The sequence below is a fragment of the Misgurnus anguillicaudatus genome, chromosome 21 (genome assembly GCF_027580225.2).
Source record: "Misgurnus anguillicaudatus chromosome 21, ASM2758022v2, whole genome shotgun sequence".
In the NCBI taxonomy this organism is placed as follows: domain Eukaryota; kingdom Metazoa; phylum Chordata; class Actinopteri; order Cypriniformes; family Cobitidae; genus Misgurnus; species Misgurnus anguillicaudatus.
The window spans coordinates 59,839,972-59,856,889 of NC_073357.2; the positions used below are offsets into that span (position 1 = coordinate 59,839,972).

Below are 16,918 nucleotides of genomic sequence, written 5' to 3' on the forward strand. Positions count from 1 at the left end.
GACAGTGCTAAGCTAAAACAGTCACTGGCTTTCCTTATCTGTTAACTTTAAGTGAATTTTATTTTAATTTCTAAGCAAATGTACAAATGAAAGAATTACCATTTTAGACAATGACGATTTAACAACAGACAAGCAGTCTTTTCTAAATAAATGCCATGAGTAACCCTTAAAGAATTTGTGAACATTTGGAAATAATTTATAATAAAGAGATTCTTCTAATTTGCAATTAAACTGTATACCGTCAATAATTATACTGACATAAACTGCTTTCATGTTAATCTTTTAAAACACATAGAAGGAAAGATACAGAGACAGTCACAAACACAGCCCAAACATCACAGAAGAATCACGAAGAGTTGAAGCTTTAGTTACAACAAAGAGAGGCAACATGTTCATCACTGAGGTGCTGAGGCAGATGAGAAAGAGATAATGGGCCCCAAGAAATGGGGGATACCTTGACTTCGGACTCTATCAGCAGGGATTCGTTCCATCTGCGTCTCAACAGGGTCGTCCCATCTGGGCCTAATGACCAAGGGATCCTCAGGGAAAGGCATTTGCATGTCAGGAAAAGGTTCAATCTCTATTACAGAGGCATCGATAGTGCTGCTTTCGTCATCAGACAGGGCAGCCGCCTCTTCTTTTTCTTTCTCTGCCTGAGCCAAACTTTCTACTACCTTAGCTGCCTCATGACTAATCTCTTCAGAAAACGCAACAGGCTGTTTCTTTGTGTCAGTGGATAGGCCCTTTTTTTGTTTTGCTGGTGTGGAGGTTTGGATCGGCTGCCCAGGCTTTCCCCTGACCGGTAGTCTTGATGGAAGCGTCTTAACTTTGTTGGAAAAGTCGGTGCTTGCTGGGCGACCCTGGTCTTTTTTGGTTGGTTTCTTTTTAGAATCACTTTCACAGAAGCTCTTGGCTTTGGAAGACTTTGTAATGCTGTAGCCTACAGATAGACCCGTATCTGTCTCAGATTTTCTTCTTGATTGAGGTTTTATTGGCAGCTTTGACTTCTTATCCTTAGTTGGCTCTGCATGATTCACAGGGCTCTGGGGTTCTGACTTCAGGGAGCTGGCTTTAACAGGGATTCTAGATTTAGGTTTCTCCTCCTCTTTGGAGGTGGGTTTTCTAGCTTTTCTAGCTGACGAAGAGGCTGCAGGCTGACTTTTAGAAACTAGAGTACTTTGGGATTTTGACAAAATAGGGGATGTTTTATCAGGGGATTTGGGTAATTCTATAACTGAGTGCTGGTCCTCTGGTGAGGAATCTGAGGACTCTTGGTCCTGTTGGGAATGAACTGATCTAGTAATTGTTGACTCTGCTGTCTGAATATTGGTTATGACAGTGTCAGAGGAAATGAGATCAGACTCTATATTTCTCTCTTTTATTACATTGTCTGATTTAACCTGTACTGTTTCTGTCATTGTTTGGTCCTTCTCTGAGGTTTTTTTTGAAACACCTAATTGGACTGAGGTCTTAGACTTTGAGGCATCTGATAGTGTAACTGCGGCCTCAGCTGATGAATGGACAGTTAAATCTGCAGCCTCTTCAGACATGTCATTATCCTCTTCTGTCTTAATTTTCAAGGAGAGGTTGCAGCCAACCTCATTCACAGCATCACTGGATGCTCTACCAGGTTCGCCCCCTCCATCTTCAGCTATACCCTCTTCAATGGGTTGCTCTCCTATTTGGTAAAATGCAAACCCTTCCTCTTCGTAACTTCTTTTTGTCATGTCTATCGCACCGCTTCTTGTCATCTCAAAAAGTTTTCCCTCCTGAAAGAGGAAAGGGTTTCGTTCACTCGTCGGCGTACCCTCCTCAGTAGGAGTCCGTGTGTCAGGAGTTTCCCCTTGGGAGTGTGAATCTACTACCAGGCCCAAAATCTTTTGCTCTTCCTCTTTGAGTCTTGCTGCAAATGCATCATCATCTTCTCGCATTGAATTCCAGACATCTGTTTCTGCTTTTGCTGTAACTCCTCTAGATTCGGTCTTAGGAGGTTCCTCTTCAGCATCATCTTCCTCTGTGTCATCATAAATACATATTTCTGGTTTAAACGTTTCCTTAGTTTGCCCAATAATAATTGGTATAGAATTAATATCTAGGCTGCCACTACAAATATCTACATAAGGCGTCTCTGCATGCTTCATGTAATCACCTTTAATCTCATCTGTTACATTACACTCTTCCTGACTATGTGATTTGTGATTATCTTTTTTGTGACTGGCTGCCTCATTCTGCTGTTCATGAATCTCTTGACTTTCCCTGGATCTTTTTAAGCTTTCCTCTTTTTGCTCATCTGTTATATTAGCAGCAACTTTGCTGTTGTTAGAGGCAGTTTTGTTCAACTGTGCTAACTCTGAATTAACATATTCCTTGTCCTTATGTTTCTCACTGTTTGATTCTTGAAGGGTCTGAGGTTTCACTGTATGCTTTTCTGAGACAGACTGAGGTTTCCCCACTGTTGATTCAGCTGGAGATGCTGCACTGTGGGCCACGGTTTGGTGAATGTCTTCAGCTGTTTTGGGGCTCTTATGTGTACCTGCTGGAAAAGGAGAGGGAGGTTGTACTTTAATGATCGGTTCAACAGACCGTGCTACTTCTGAAGCTTGTTTGGACTCAATAAACCCAACATCATCCATAGAGGATGTTTCATGTTTGGATGCAAGCACAAACAGCTTGATGCTGTCATCTCCTGCATCAGAGGTTACCAAGGTCTTAGAGGACTCACTATCTTTTCTATTGTCCTTTTTGTCTTTTGCATCTTGTTCCATTTCATCAAATGTTTTTATTTTGGCAGCCATTTTAAACATTTCTTCCTCTGGAGTAATTTTCCTCTGTGTCAGGCCACACTTCAACTCATCATCTTCTACTGCCTCCTCAGGAATTACAGATGGCTTAAAGGGAACAATCAGGACCATGGGGTCTGGGGTTTTAGGATTGACCTCATAACTTACCTCTTCAGAACTAGGTGTGTCAGGTGAGAGGGGACTCTTACCCGAACTTGTCATCAGGGACGTCTGCTCACAACTGTCCTCGTCAACATTACCCTCCTGTTCTTTGTGAATTCTACTACGCAAAATGTCTGGGGGGATTTCAGGGGCTTTGGAGGATGTCAGGTGCCCTGTGTTCACACTGGGTTGTTCTACTGAAGGTGGAAAAGCCAGGATGGATTTCTGCTCTATGGGACTGCTTTCTAAGGAGTCACGGCACGGGGATTCTTTTGTTGGGCTAGGCTCAATTGAGTCTGGGGTTTTATGGGAAGAGTTGTCTTCTATCAAAGGACTACCCTCTAAAGAGTCTCGGTGGCTAATAGGAAAAGAGTCATCGGCTACTGGACTTAGGGTTTCTGAATCTTGGTGTCTAAGAGGCAGCACTAAACCACCATGATCCTGTGTGGCTGCCCTTGAGGCCAGGGGGTCAGTAGAGGTTGGTGTAGGCTGACCATCAAAGGATTCCTCATCACTCAAAAAGCTTTCTAATGTTTCAGATGCTCTTTTTGTCAGTTTTCGAGGTTTAGATGGTTTAGATGATATAGAAATAATGTCCTTATCAACAGAACTTTGTTCACCCCCAAATGTAACTACTTTACTATGAGGACTACATATTGACTCACTTTTTGTTTGTTTGTTCACTGCTTTGTTCACTGTTGGATGGTGAGTTGTATCTTCAGACGTCTGTTCGCCAGTTGTCTTCACCTCAGTTGAAAAGGAAACGGATACTTTACTTGTCTTCTCTTTAGATGTGACCGCCACTGTTTTTGATGTCCTTCCAAGTGTAGACATAGCTGGTTTTTGGGGTGATGCTGAGGGGCTTTCAGGGCTTGTTTCTGGAGTTTCAGCCATTCCTTCATGTTTGTAACTTTCCTCAGAACTTGCGGTGGCTTCCACTTCACCAAGGCTTGCATTGGGTGACTCGATCAATCCTTCATGTTTAAGGCTGTCTGGGCTGTCATCAAATGCACTGTTTTCTGTACCACTGTCGGGCAAAAGGTCTGTGCCATGTTTTGACAATCTTTCTGAAATTGCTTTTGTCATACCCGAGTCTGGTCCAGGGGCCACAACTTCACCACCTTTATCTTGCTGGCACTGAAGACTCTTTTGATCTTGTTTAATTTCTTTAAAGTGTTTTGAGTGAGGACTAATTTTGAGCTCTTTGTTTTTTTCATGGTGGTCTTCAGACTTTACAACATCATGGGACACTTCATGTGAAGGTGCTTGGGGAAGACATTCTGACTTTGTGAGTGTGGCCTCTGGTTGAACTGTTGTGTGCTCTGTTTTAGAAGGTCCTTTATGCTCAAAAAGCCCAGACTTTCTTTTGGAGGGGTCTTGGCCTGTTTGAAATGCTCTCATTAGTTCTCTTACAGACATAGTTTCTTCTAGTTTCTCAGACTCAGGTTTTGTTGTTCTGGGAGGAGTCTGTTTCTGGGGTGAAGCAGATTGCCTTTTCATGCCGGATGTTTTTTGCTCTTTGACAATAGAGGTCACTTTGCTTTCTGCTACTTTATATGGGGGGTTTTGCCCTATTTGTTTTTTATGACCTTTTTGTTCTTCCTCTACTTTCTTTTGAAGAGCCTTAACTTTCTCTTTAATGGAACCAATTGGTGTCTCTTCAACTACTGGTGACACAGGAGACTTTTTTTGGTCACCAGGAACAGGCAGTAGGACATCACCTTCTGAAGTCTTTTCAGTGGTTTTACTGACAATAACTTCTTTGGTGCTAACTGACTGTGTTTCATCAGTGTGCCCGTGAGGTCCCTTCCGTCTGATTGGCTTTTTTACTTCTGCTGTATGAGTTTTAGTGTCTTTTACCATTGTAGGGACAATTTTTCGACCACCTCTGCGCAGAACAACCTCAGTGAACTTTTGCTGCGATGCTGTGTCTTGGGATGCAGGGTTAGATGTTTCCGGCACATCCAAAAGATACTCCTTCACTTCACTGCTTTGAACAGTTTCTGTGCCGGACATGCCCTTTGGTCTTTGAGACCCTCGGTTGACTCTAGCCTCCTTTAGAAGTGATTCTTGAGATTCAAAGGCTGCCATCATTTTGGCTTCTTCAATTTCACTGTCTGTTAGCAGAACCCACCCTTCATCCCTCCTATACGAACGGTTCTCAGCTTTCGCAGACTCTTCCTTGTCAAATGTTCCACTTCTCAGAATTTCACTAACTTTCTCCAGATCCTCTTTGACTTTTTCCATTATCTCAAAAGGCTCTGCTGACACCTCCTCTGCCCCCTTATCTAAATAATCCCCTTGCATTGGACCTGCTTTCTCTGAGGAATCAGTGGTCAGAATAGCAGTCATTTTGATAAGGTCTTGCTTCATCTCTGAGACTTCCGAAAGTAAATCTGGACTCGCAAGTGCCGGTGAGTCTCGGATCAACTGTGTTTTCAGGTATGATGCTTCTGTTGTCTCAGTGTCTTCATCATCTTCCATTGTGACAACAGACATTGAAGGAGCAAATTAACCAAAATTTAAATTAAAGGGACAGAGATTGGAAAAGGAGTTAAAGGGATAAGTTTCAAGGTTCAGAAGGCATCAAGATAAGGTAACTGGACTGTGGGATGATAAGTAGAGGGTTGGAATTATGGGAGAATAACAACTGCAAAGCAAATACTAGGTGGATCTTAAAGATGAGAAGAAAAAAGCAGGAAATAACTTGCTTATCCACATTTGCTACACGGCACACTCACACACACTGACAGTGAAACAAACAAACATGACAATCACAAATGGAGATTGAAACAAGTAAACACTGGGAGAGAAGAACTGATAAATAATAACACAAAGTACACATCTCAAGATCGCTCAAGATGTATAACTCATGTCTACAGGAAAGAGGGGAGAGTGAAAGCTCAACAAACTCAGCCCATCAAAACAAGTCTTGAAACATGTTTTTTTTTAAAAACCAGTGATAAGAAACTAAATCCATAATTGTTTATGAAATGAAATCTTAATATTGTGGTTTGTGAAGGTGGAAATAAATGTATTTGAAAAGCTCAATGCCTAAATGACCAAAATTATAAATAAAAATACTCAATTGAATTATCAATAAAACTGTTAAATAAAGTGCATTGAATCATTAATTAATGAATTAATTAATTCACACACAAAGCAACATTTAAACACTTTGTTAGCTGTTATTTCAATGGTAAACAAACAGATGTTATTTAACAAGTTATTTTAGTCTGGTTTGTGAATAATATGTGGATGAATGTGGACACAATAAGTTCATTATGTTAATTCATGCGAGGATGTATTTTAATGCTATAATATGCAGTAAAATCACATCCTAGAGATTGGTGTACTTTCAGCTTGGTCGCAACAGTTTGGGAAGTGCACATTTCTATTCAAACATGATAAAACCTCATGCACATTTAAAAAGAGTTTACTCAGTCTAGTGTGGAAGAACTTAACTGGGCTGCATAAATCCCAGACCTGAAAGCCTCCTTTGGGATAAATTTCATAAAATGCAACGTCAATGCCTGACATCTCCCACATTTAAATCCCTGCATTTCTATTCTAACATCAAGTGAAAAGCCCTCACAAGACACAAGAACATCACAGATGTCAGGCCGTGATGGATACCCATTTAGCTCTAAGATGTGCGATCAGCAGAGGTTCAGATCTGAGATTTTTATAAGACACTAAAGTTCTTTCACACCAGACTTGGTACACTAGTGTCATTTTAAAACACATAAGGGCCCCCCCAAAATGTCATTGTCTACTGTACCATTAAGATTTGTTTACATTGGAATTACTGGAATAGCGAAACCAGTTCACAGTACCAGTGTAAATTGTTTACTTTTTAATAGGTCTCATTACATATTGTGGTGATTTAAATATTGATAAAGCAACCTATTTAGTATGTATGCAAATGATTATACATAATGTGCATTAAAAAACTGAATGATTAACATAAAAGTGACGATGCAGAAGACATTCATAAAGTAAAAGGCACCGGCAGAATCACTTAAAACAAGGAGGAGAAACTACTGGTCTGGATGGGAAACATCATTTGCTTTGCAGATTGTTATAGCTTTTAATGAAGGAAATGATGATCTAGTATAACAAACAAATATCACCACACTATGACCGAAAATTACTTGTGTACAAACAATTATATTTGTATAGTTTAGGTGTGAAAGGTCGGTGGTGGGTATATGAGGGTCATTCCATAAAACTGGTGCCTTACGTTTTTTTCATTAATATAGATGTAAATTATGATAATCGATCTGCAATGTCTCCTTAGGGCAGTGCTTCTCAATTATTTTCTGTCACGCCCCCCCTAAGAAGTAAACATTTCGCGCCCCCCCCCAACTCTCCACCGCGACTGTAAATAGTATAATTTGTCTATAAAATGACACATCTGCAAAACATTGTATCCTTATTAACATTAAGAAAACACAGAAAGAAAACAAAAAAGAAATATCGATCAACTTACAATAACTTTATTAACGTTGTTTTTTAGTCTGTAAAAGTAAAGACTTAAAATGCATCAATTTTCCTGAAATAAAAAAAACAATCCTTATATAAAGTATAATATTTTTTGACCATTTGATACTGAAAAATTAAATGAAATATAATCAATAAATAATAATAAAAAAATCAAGCGGCTTATCAGCGTGATTGGGGTGTAATATCTTTAAGTGACGGTGCAAAAAAAATCACTTTCTGAAAAAGTATTTTCCCCGGGGGCTCGCGCGCCCCCTCTGGTGTCGCTTCGAGCCCCCCCTGGGGGTCCCGCCCCACTATTTGAGAAGCACTGCCTTAGGGTCATACAATGCTATTAATGTCTAACTAAACTGTAAAATTGCCTTTTCTGTAAGAAAAATTACATTAGAGCAACTATATAACTTTTTTAATTGTAAGAAAAATTAAAAGTAAAAGGCACCAATTTTATACAATTACCAATTAGTATATAATTTAATTGTAATTAATAATATAAACTAGATGACTTACTCAGACAACGTCACACATTATAATGACTTTACAGAATGTTAACATCATGCTACAGTATGTGAGTCATGTGACAGTGATGACTAGTTAGTAGATTCAGACACGTTTTAATTCATTGAACTAGATTTCTTACATTTCTCAAGAGTTCGGCTTGTCTGTAAAGAAAAACAGGTGACAACATTTTATTCTGTGCTTTTTATGAATCAATATTCATTTATGCATTAAAAAACACTATTTATGTTGGCTTGACGAAGCCTGTTGACTGTAAATCCTGGTATAGCTTTCAAGCTACATCCACCAAAGTTTCCACAAGTCTTCAGAGAGATGTATGCTATATCGGGATTGGATTTACGGAATTCGTAAAATGATGATCAAAGTGCTAAAATTCCCACGGACTTTGCTGGGTCTGTGGATTTACATGTGGGTTACTATATTTGTAGAGGCTGTACAGCTCTGTAAGAACATCCCTTGAAATGAGGTGTAACTTGAGATACTATAGAGAAATACTACAGAGTGAAAGAAATGCCCATGAAACAATGTGTTTATCCTACTATGGTAAATTGTATATAATTATATAATTCATTCTGGCAAGCGGATCTTTTGTTGATGATTGACAGCCGCCTAGCCACTCCCTGGCAATATAACTTCCTGGTTTTTATAATTCATATAGGCAAGCAGAGAGAGTTGCTCAACACTGCTGAGTCAGATTACAGTCCTGCAAATGTAATTTGGACTTCGTCAAGCCAATCTCTGGTTACATATTGTTGCATTTAAATTTTTAAGTTTAATCAACTTGAAATTACAATTAATTTAAGCTTTCTTTACTAGTAAGGATTTTTCTATAAATTTTAAAAAATAAAGTTAAAATAACTTAAGCTAATTCAACTTTATTTTTATCATTTATAGCAACTCCTCACTACACTGTAAAAAGTGAAAAGTTGAATAAAAGTAAAAAAAAAAAAAAGGTGTTACCAACTAAAGTAATTTTTTAAGTTGATCCAACTTTTCACTTTTTACAGTTTAGTCAAGAAAGTTTTAAAGGATTAGTCTATTTTCTTAAAAAAATCCGGATAATTTACTTACCATAATGTCATTCAAAAAGTTTATGTCTTTCTTTGTTCAGTCGAGAAGAAATTATGTTTTTTGAGGAAAACATTCCAGGATTTTTCTCATTTTAATGGACTTTAATGGACCCCAATACTTAACAGTTTTAATGCAGTTTAAAATTGCAGTTTCAAATGACTCTAAATGATCTCAAACGAGACATAAGGGTCTTATTTAGAGGAACGATTGTCACTTTTGTCAAGACAAATAAAAAATATGCACTTTTAAACCACAACTTCTCGTCTATCTCCGGTCCGTGAAGCGCCAGCGCGACCTCACGTAATTGCGCAATGACGTCGAAAGGTCACGCGTTACATATATGAAACGGACATTTGCGGACCATTTTAAACAATAAACTGACACAAAGACATTAAATTAATATTATTAGACATACAACAAAGTAGGAATGGTCCTCTTTCTCCACACTTGTAAACACTGGGGCGGAGTTTCGCATACGTCATCCATGACCTCTTGACGTGACGACACAACCACGTGAGGTCGCGCTGGCGCGTCACATGACCGGAAATAGACGAGAAGTTTTGGTTTGAAGGTGCATGTTTTTTGTTTTTCTTGTCAGGGGTGGCAGTCGTTTCGCTGGATGGGACCCTTGTGCCTTGTTTGGGATCGTTTAGAGTCCTTTGAAACTGCGATTTTAAACTGCATTAAACTGTGTGTGTGTGTGTGTGTGTTAAAATATACATAATATTAACACACATCAAAAAATCATATATTATGCAACCCAGTCTCACCCCATGTCGTCAATATTTGACGACACTTGACCATTCGTCAATATGTGACGCGGAGGGTATACCTTTCGCGTCATTTTTTGACGAACTGGGGACTTCAATACTATTACGTCCGTTGCATTCTCTTCTCCTATTTTCTTACCATTTTCGCGTCGGTTTCGGGTTAGATTTACATAATGACATCCCTACCCAAACCTAACTCTAACCCCAACGCCAGGTGACAACTGTTTCTAACCCCAACGCCAGGTGACAACTGTTTAATTTCGCGTACACTGTTTAATTTCGCGTACACTGTTTAATTTTGCGTAATCTAACCCTAAACCGACGCGAAAATGGTAAGAAAATAGGAGAAGAGAATGCAACGGACGTAATAGTATTGAAGTCCCCAGTTCGTCAAAAAATGACGCGAAAGGTATACCCTCCGCGTCACATATTGACGAATGGTCAAGTGTCGTCAAATATTGACGACATGGGGTGAGACTGTGTTATATTATGCAAAAAATGACTTTTATTTTGTATGAGATTAATCTAGATTAATCTACTGTATGCCCAGCTCTAGTTAAAACTAATAAGTGTTGGAGTCCATTAAAAGTCCAATAAAATGAGACAAATCTTGGAATGTTTTCCTCAAAAAACACAACTTCCTCTCGACCGAACAAAGAAAGACACCAACACCCTGGATGACATAGTGGTGAGAAAATTATCTGGATTTTTCTTGGACTATTCCTTTAAAGAATTGTAAATTCAACTTAATTAATTTAAGTGCAACAAGGAATGTTTTACAGTGTACTTACTTGCATAATACATATTTACCTGTATAGACATTTCTCTATATAAACTTACATAAACATATATAAATCAAGTGAGTTCATCCCTATTTTTAATTTTTTCTTTTGTCAAGTCTCTTTTCTAATACCTGGTTTTGTTTAATGCCCCCATTTAAAAGTCTTTAGGATTTTCCCCAATTTTATCTTCCGCTGGGAAAAGATGGGATCACTTAGAAAACTCATAATTCTACTCAATACAAAACTAATGTTTAACTTTAATCTGTGCAGGATGAGTTATGTACCAAAGATCAGTCAAAAGATGAACTAGTAGCGCTGGAGAGGGACTTGAACTGAAAATATGAGTAGCAGCAAAAGACTTTGTGTTAAGCAAAACGCAGTTACCTCCTCATCAGGTTCTTGTTCTGAATCTGATTCCTTTGAGGAGCAAGAAGCAGCAACAGAAGAAGACAGCGAAGAAGATAGACAGACAGACAGGAGATAAAGAGCAAGCAAAGCAGTTACCATAGCAACAGAGCATCAATGAGGCCAGCCGATGAGGCCTGGCATGAGAAGGGTTAACGCGCAAACAGACGACACAAAAGGCATCTCTTAAAAATTGATAACAAAATATTGCTTGAATGATGAGGCGTTCAAAATAACCACGGAAATGAGACAAATTCAATTTTGCGACACTTTTATGTCAAACAAAATTACTCATATTATATGTAATCTTCTAAGCAACAATAATAAAATTGCAACATAATGAACATAATCCATGCAGACTTGCCATACGAGCTGATAGCAAACAAATAAATATGCAAAATAAATTACATTCAATGCATTGTATTAATATGTGTCATGATCATACCTTTGAGTAAGCAGGTAGTGTGATGTTCAGATTGCATATGGCACTATGAGATAAGGTCCTGTAAGATCTCGGCTCCTTCGTGAAGGACAAGCGTCCGCAGGGTTCTTGAGTGTTGTCTCGAATCTACAAGTAATTCATCAACAAGTAAGTACATGAAGATGCATTATCATGATGAGATTTTTTTAAGATTACAGTAGCGGTCAACAGGTCATGCCGACTTACCTTGATGAAAAGAGCCAATCGGTTTTCTTTGAAGGCATAGAAGCTGAAGACGTGATGCTGACCGCTTTTGGTCAAGGGGACAAGATTTCCAAAACAATCTGCAAAGATCGGCTTTCCCTCCAGTACCTAAAACACATTTTCCATTAAAACATCTAGGAAGCATATAACATCAGGTCAAAATGAAGCGTTTACCTACCTCCACATCACGGCTACGCGCCACTTCTGTGAAGTTCTCCTGCTGCTCCAATGTTTTGTCCATTTTATCGTCGGTCATACAGAAACAGCGCAGTCGTGCTTCGATGGGGTCGTGCGTTTTGGCAAAGATGACAAATTTGGCCATGTATGGTACACAGATGATTTCACGATACACTAGAGTCGCGAAGTTAACCGACTCCTGCACCTGCCTGCAGTCGATCAGCCAGAATCTGATGGATAAAGACAGAGGACAATGGTGCTCAATACAAAATTTATAATATAATAGCTGACAATGAAAACAACAAAATAAAGTCAAGAAGTGTAGTAGAGCTAAGGTTGTTTTAAGGCACACTACAATATAGTCTGGTCTTCTTTGAAAATCCTATATATTAAATTAATATAGGCTACGTAGCTTTCATACTTAACATTTAATCAGAAATGCTTCTTTCTTTTGGTTCATTTATTTTTCTAATTTAATTATTTTTATAGAAGAGAACGTACCTGGCAGATACATTTGTGGTGAAAGACACGCAGTCATTGGTAAATGTTAATGGCGTTGTCCCAGTAATATCTTCCCACTGAGCAGGAGTGGTCCCACCTTTACGTGTAAAAAGAAAAAATACAAAAATGTAGTACCAGAAATCAAATCAACATGACATTCCCTTCACCAGACATAAAACGGGTGATTCTCACGAAACCATTGAAACACCACGGCACTAATGATTTTAGCTTTAAAATGTGTAATATAGTAACATTAAAAAGCATCAGAATTAACACAATACTGTGTTCTACCTTGCACAATGTGTGATTTCAACATAAGAATTTATCATTGTAAATTTTATCTCATTTTCTGTTGAAATTCTCATTACCGCAATGTGTCTGGCTGTGTTTGAACATGCGTTATGTTGTAATTTAATCAAATTAACACAAAAATATTAAGAAAAAAAATAAATGGATGTTTTGCTAGACTACTTTAGATGAAAGAAAATATATTTACTGACGATTCATGTATAATAATAATGAAGAAAAATTAGGAAAATTATGTGTCCATGCCTGATGTTCTCATCCTCCGCAACACTTTTTGAGAACAGTTTAAGCACACATACAGAATTTTAATAAAGTTTGATTTTGAGTGACCAAGCACATGGACCAGTTACTTCAAGATGGCTACCAGGTAAGATCATTTTTTTACAGTTAATTTGAAATATTGTCTTGTCAGAATGCTTACACGACATTTTGATTATCATGACCGCAACAGATGCTTATTAAATTTTAATTTAATTAATAGAAGCATAATACTTTGATTTTAAATGCATGTTCAGAATCTCCAAATTATGTTCTTTCAGGTTTGTCATGTCATTTTGAAAATATGTCAGTGTTGATGTTTTCTGACTGTTGCGGTAATGAGATTTTTTAGGACTAATTTTTTAAATTATGTTACAAAAAGTGTTAAATGATAAGTAAAAGTTTTTAAATTAATGTTCCCATTTACTCCAGACTTTGTTTTTCAATGTCTGGTGGGAAAAAAAGTAAATTTAAGCAATTTTTACATTTTCATGCTTCACATTTTTAAAACCAAGTTTTTGTGAGAATCACCCAAACGCACAATGCAATGTAATGTACAATTTATTTTAAACAGTTCATATCTGAGATTAGTCAGACAGATCAGCTCACCCTAAACTCACAGCACTGACTCATCCAATGTTTCTATGTCAGACATGCAAAAATGCAAAATTTGCAAAAAACTGACTTTGGTGGAAAATTCATTTATAAATGGCTTTAAAGACGCTGTGTGTGACATTGACTTTTAGCGGCTGAACTTGGTACCGCAGTCTAAATGTAAAATAATGGAGACGTTTTTTTCCCAACTAACGAAGAAAAGCATATGTTTATCTGCTAATTTTTACGTTTGCAATGCTTTTTTGTGGTCTGCAAATTACAAACCGGCTCGTGTGGATTTTTTAGAACTTAATCTACAGCTACATTCGGAAGTTGCGTCCACCGGAGGTCGCATTTGTGAGCCATTGCTGTCTTATTTAAGCAACTGTGATAACTGGGAACCACTGGCAGACTAAGACAATAATTTAGGATGGGAATTTGATCCATCCCAGTACACCTACCGCCACCGCCACCCTGTTTATGTAATGCACTGCATTTGCTAATGCAGGCTAATATTATTAGTTGATATAACAGGCAGACAACCACTATGTTCATCTGGGAGGAAATTTATGCAGACACAACAAATGTGACCCGTGATGGATTTTGGTCGAAATTGAGGTTTTCATAAAATTAAGTACATTAGGCCCTCTTCTAGCGATCACAGGGCTCTAAATAGTCATTTAAAGGGATAGTTCACTTTAAAATGAAAATTCTCTCATCATTTACTCATCCTCATGTTGTTATAAACCTGTATGAATTTCTTTTTGCTGATGAACACAAAAGAAGATATTTTGAGAAATGATGGTAAACACACAGCTGTAAGTGACCATTGACTTCCATAGTAGGAATAAAAAATATGATGGAATTTAATGGGTACCATCAACTGTGTGCTTACCATCATTTATCAAAATATTTTTTTCCTACTATGGATGTCAATGGTCATTTACTGCTGTGTGTTTACCATCATTTCTCAAATTATCTTTTTTTGTGTTCATCAGAAAAAAAATCATACAGGTTTAGAACAACATGAGGATCAGTAAATGATGACAGAATTTTCATTTTAAAGTGAACTATCCCTTTAACATCTAACATGATCTTTATCTGTTTGTTTTTTAAAAGGTGTACCGCCCTTAATGCTTAGTCTAATACAAAGATGCGTGTATCCACATGCGCGTCTGACATTTTGGTTTTAAAACATGCAAGAAAAATAAAGTGCAGGACTTGCTCCCCACCAGCGTTTTTAAAAAAGTTGGCACAGCCAGCGGCAGCATTTCACACAAGTTTAATGACTTCCAGAAAATTTTCTTTTTTAAATATATAAATATATATAAAAAAAGAACAGACCCTCTGCTTAAAAAAAAAATGTCATCCTACCTTCATTAGTTCTATTGTAATTACCTCTCAAATATGGGTAGGTTTCTTCAAAAACAAAATAATTACATATTTTAAAGGACTTTTGTTAGATATCAGATTCAGAGTGATCCTCAAAACATACACTAAGTTCTTACTCTTTCACGTGAGGTGTTATTTCCGGGTTACACAAGTTGTGGAAGAGCGTCACTCTGTGGATAATGGCGGTATCGCGGAAAGCCAGAAATACTCGTTATTGGCAGGGAAGCATTCTCATACTTAATGAGTTAACTCGTCAATGGCGTTGAAAGAGTTAAGAGAGATAAAGTTCGGGACCTCATTGGTGTTAAAAGAGTTTTTAAAAGCGATAGGCTTTTTTATCCGCTTTCTACTTGTGCTTGTGCTTCCTTTTTTTGCACAATTGTCAGATATAGCCAAAGAGGCAGAGCGTGGCTGATGTTAGGACATGTGGCATTCCCGCCCAACCATTGCATGATTGGTAGATTTTAAGAGATCCGTTATTCATTTATCAGCCAATCACATGTCAAGCTGAGCTGACTGAGACACAGCAGGCAGGCCAGAACGACCACCAGGAAACCGGGAAATGTCCCGGTGCTCCAGATGGCCAATCTGCCCCTGCTGGCAACCGAGCTGACGAAATACACTATTGGGTAAATTAACAGTGGGCAGGATCACACAGACCAAAACAAAAACAGACATTCTGGATCGTAAGGGGCATTTCAAAAAGAAAATATCTGGCTTCAGCATTGTTTTTCAGAGAACTTAGCATGTTTACTAATATCTTCAAATATAATATAGTATTGTTTTCATTTAGTACAGTCAAAAACCTACAAACAGCTCATTTAAAGCAACACTATGTAGTTTTTTTACCTTTAAATAATGTCTCTAAAATTATTTCAGTGATAGAACAACTTTTAACTGGACAAATTGTACTGTTGCTGCAACCTGAGCAGCCTCCTAGCTGCTACAAGCACATTTTGAAAGTGTCGGTGGAGGGTAGGAAACACAGCCCCGCCCCTCCCCCTGCCTGCAGAAGAGTGTCTGATACCAGGCACTGTTGCGCTTTTCAACCACATGGGGGAGCTGTAAGTCATTTTTATATGGAAACTACATAGTGTTGCTTTAATTACAGTTTTGATAAAAGAAAGAAAAGTAGCATCATTCATCCTGTACGATCTCACCTGTGATGCTGCATAGTAAACGTAATGTAGGTGTATCTCCCCCAAAGCCGCTGGGGTTGGGATCAGCAGAGCTCTTGGGAACGGGAATCGTCATGGTAATGGGTTTATGAAACTTTCTCCTCCGGGGCTCCAGAGTTACTATTGGGCTGAACGTGGCTTTATTACCCAGATTCTTTCTCACTATGTCCACCATCATTGGTTGAGTCTGGATGAAGAGCATGTGATATCATAAGATATGATAGAGTAAAATCTTCATCAATGATTCAACAAAAATTATTTTTTACCAGGGCTCCAGACTAACTTTTTTCACTAGGAGCACAGTGGCCCCCAACTGAAAATTTTAGGGGCGCAACCAGAAAATTTAGGGGCACACAACCTAAATCAACATGCTAACCAAATATTCACATTTCTACTAATTTCCACTGGATTACTAATAAATACTTTCATGATAGATGCAGAAAGTACAATGTGCTGTTTCAAATTCAGCAAAAAAGGTCAAATTTACTGGTCGCACATGTGTGACTGGATGTGAAATTCAGTGGCACACTCTTAAATTTTGCTGGCAAAATGCCACCATTTGGTGGCAGTCTGGAGCCCTGATTACCCAATTTTATTGTTTACCTGGAGGCCAACACGAATGCGTTTGGTGAGCGCTCCCTCTGGGAACACAGCCTGGACCTGCGGGACAACCGTACTGCTTAGAATTCCACCTTCCGGACCGATGAGATTACTGTCCTGTTTCACACGTGACACCACGGCAAAGTACTGTGGGAAATCTCGAGTGATGATGCGACAGATGCGCTTCCTCTCCAGCTCCTCGGGCGGGTCCAGTCCTGAAATTAATGATGGACACACA

The 16,918-nt window shown here is 38.3% G+C and overlaps 1 protein-coding gene across 12 annotated transcripts in view; it reads right to left on the bottom strand.

The window, feature by feature from the left end:
- ank2b (ankyrin 2b, neuronal) overlaps window positions 1–16,918 on the bottom strand; it is a 153,922-nt gene that overhangs the window by 25,244 nt on the left and 111,760 nt on the right. For 10 of the 12 annotated variants that reach the window (XM_073859548.1, XM_073859546.1, XM_073859550.1 and 7 more), the window contains 9 exons: window positions 16,684–16,895; window positions 16,063–16,267; window positions 12,353–12,449; window positions 11,853–12,081; window positions 11,657–11,782; window positions 11,435–11,557; window positions 10,969–11,001; window positions 8,083–8,104; window positions 455–5,419 (listed from right to left, as the gene is read on the bottom strand). In XM_073859548.1, coding sequence (XP_073715649.1) covers window positions 455–5,419; window positions 8,083–8,104; window positions 10,969–11,001; window positions 11,435–11,557; window positions 11,657–11,782; window positions 11,853–12,081; window positions 12,353–12,449; window positions 16,063–16,267; window positions 16,684–16,895 — 6,012 coding nt within the window. The remainder of the gene's footprint in view (window positions 1–454; window positions 5,420–8,082; window positions 8,105–10,968; window positions 11,002–11,434; window positions 11,558–11,656; window positions 11,783–11,852; window positions 12,082–12,352; window positions 12,450–16,062; window positions 16,268–16,683; window positions 16,896–16,918) is intronic. The other 2 variants (XM_073859553.1, XM_073859552.1) reach the window with 2 other exon arrangements.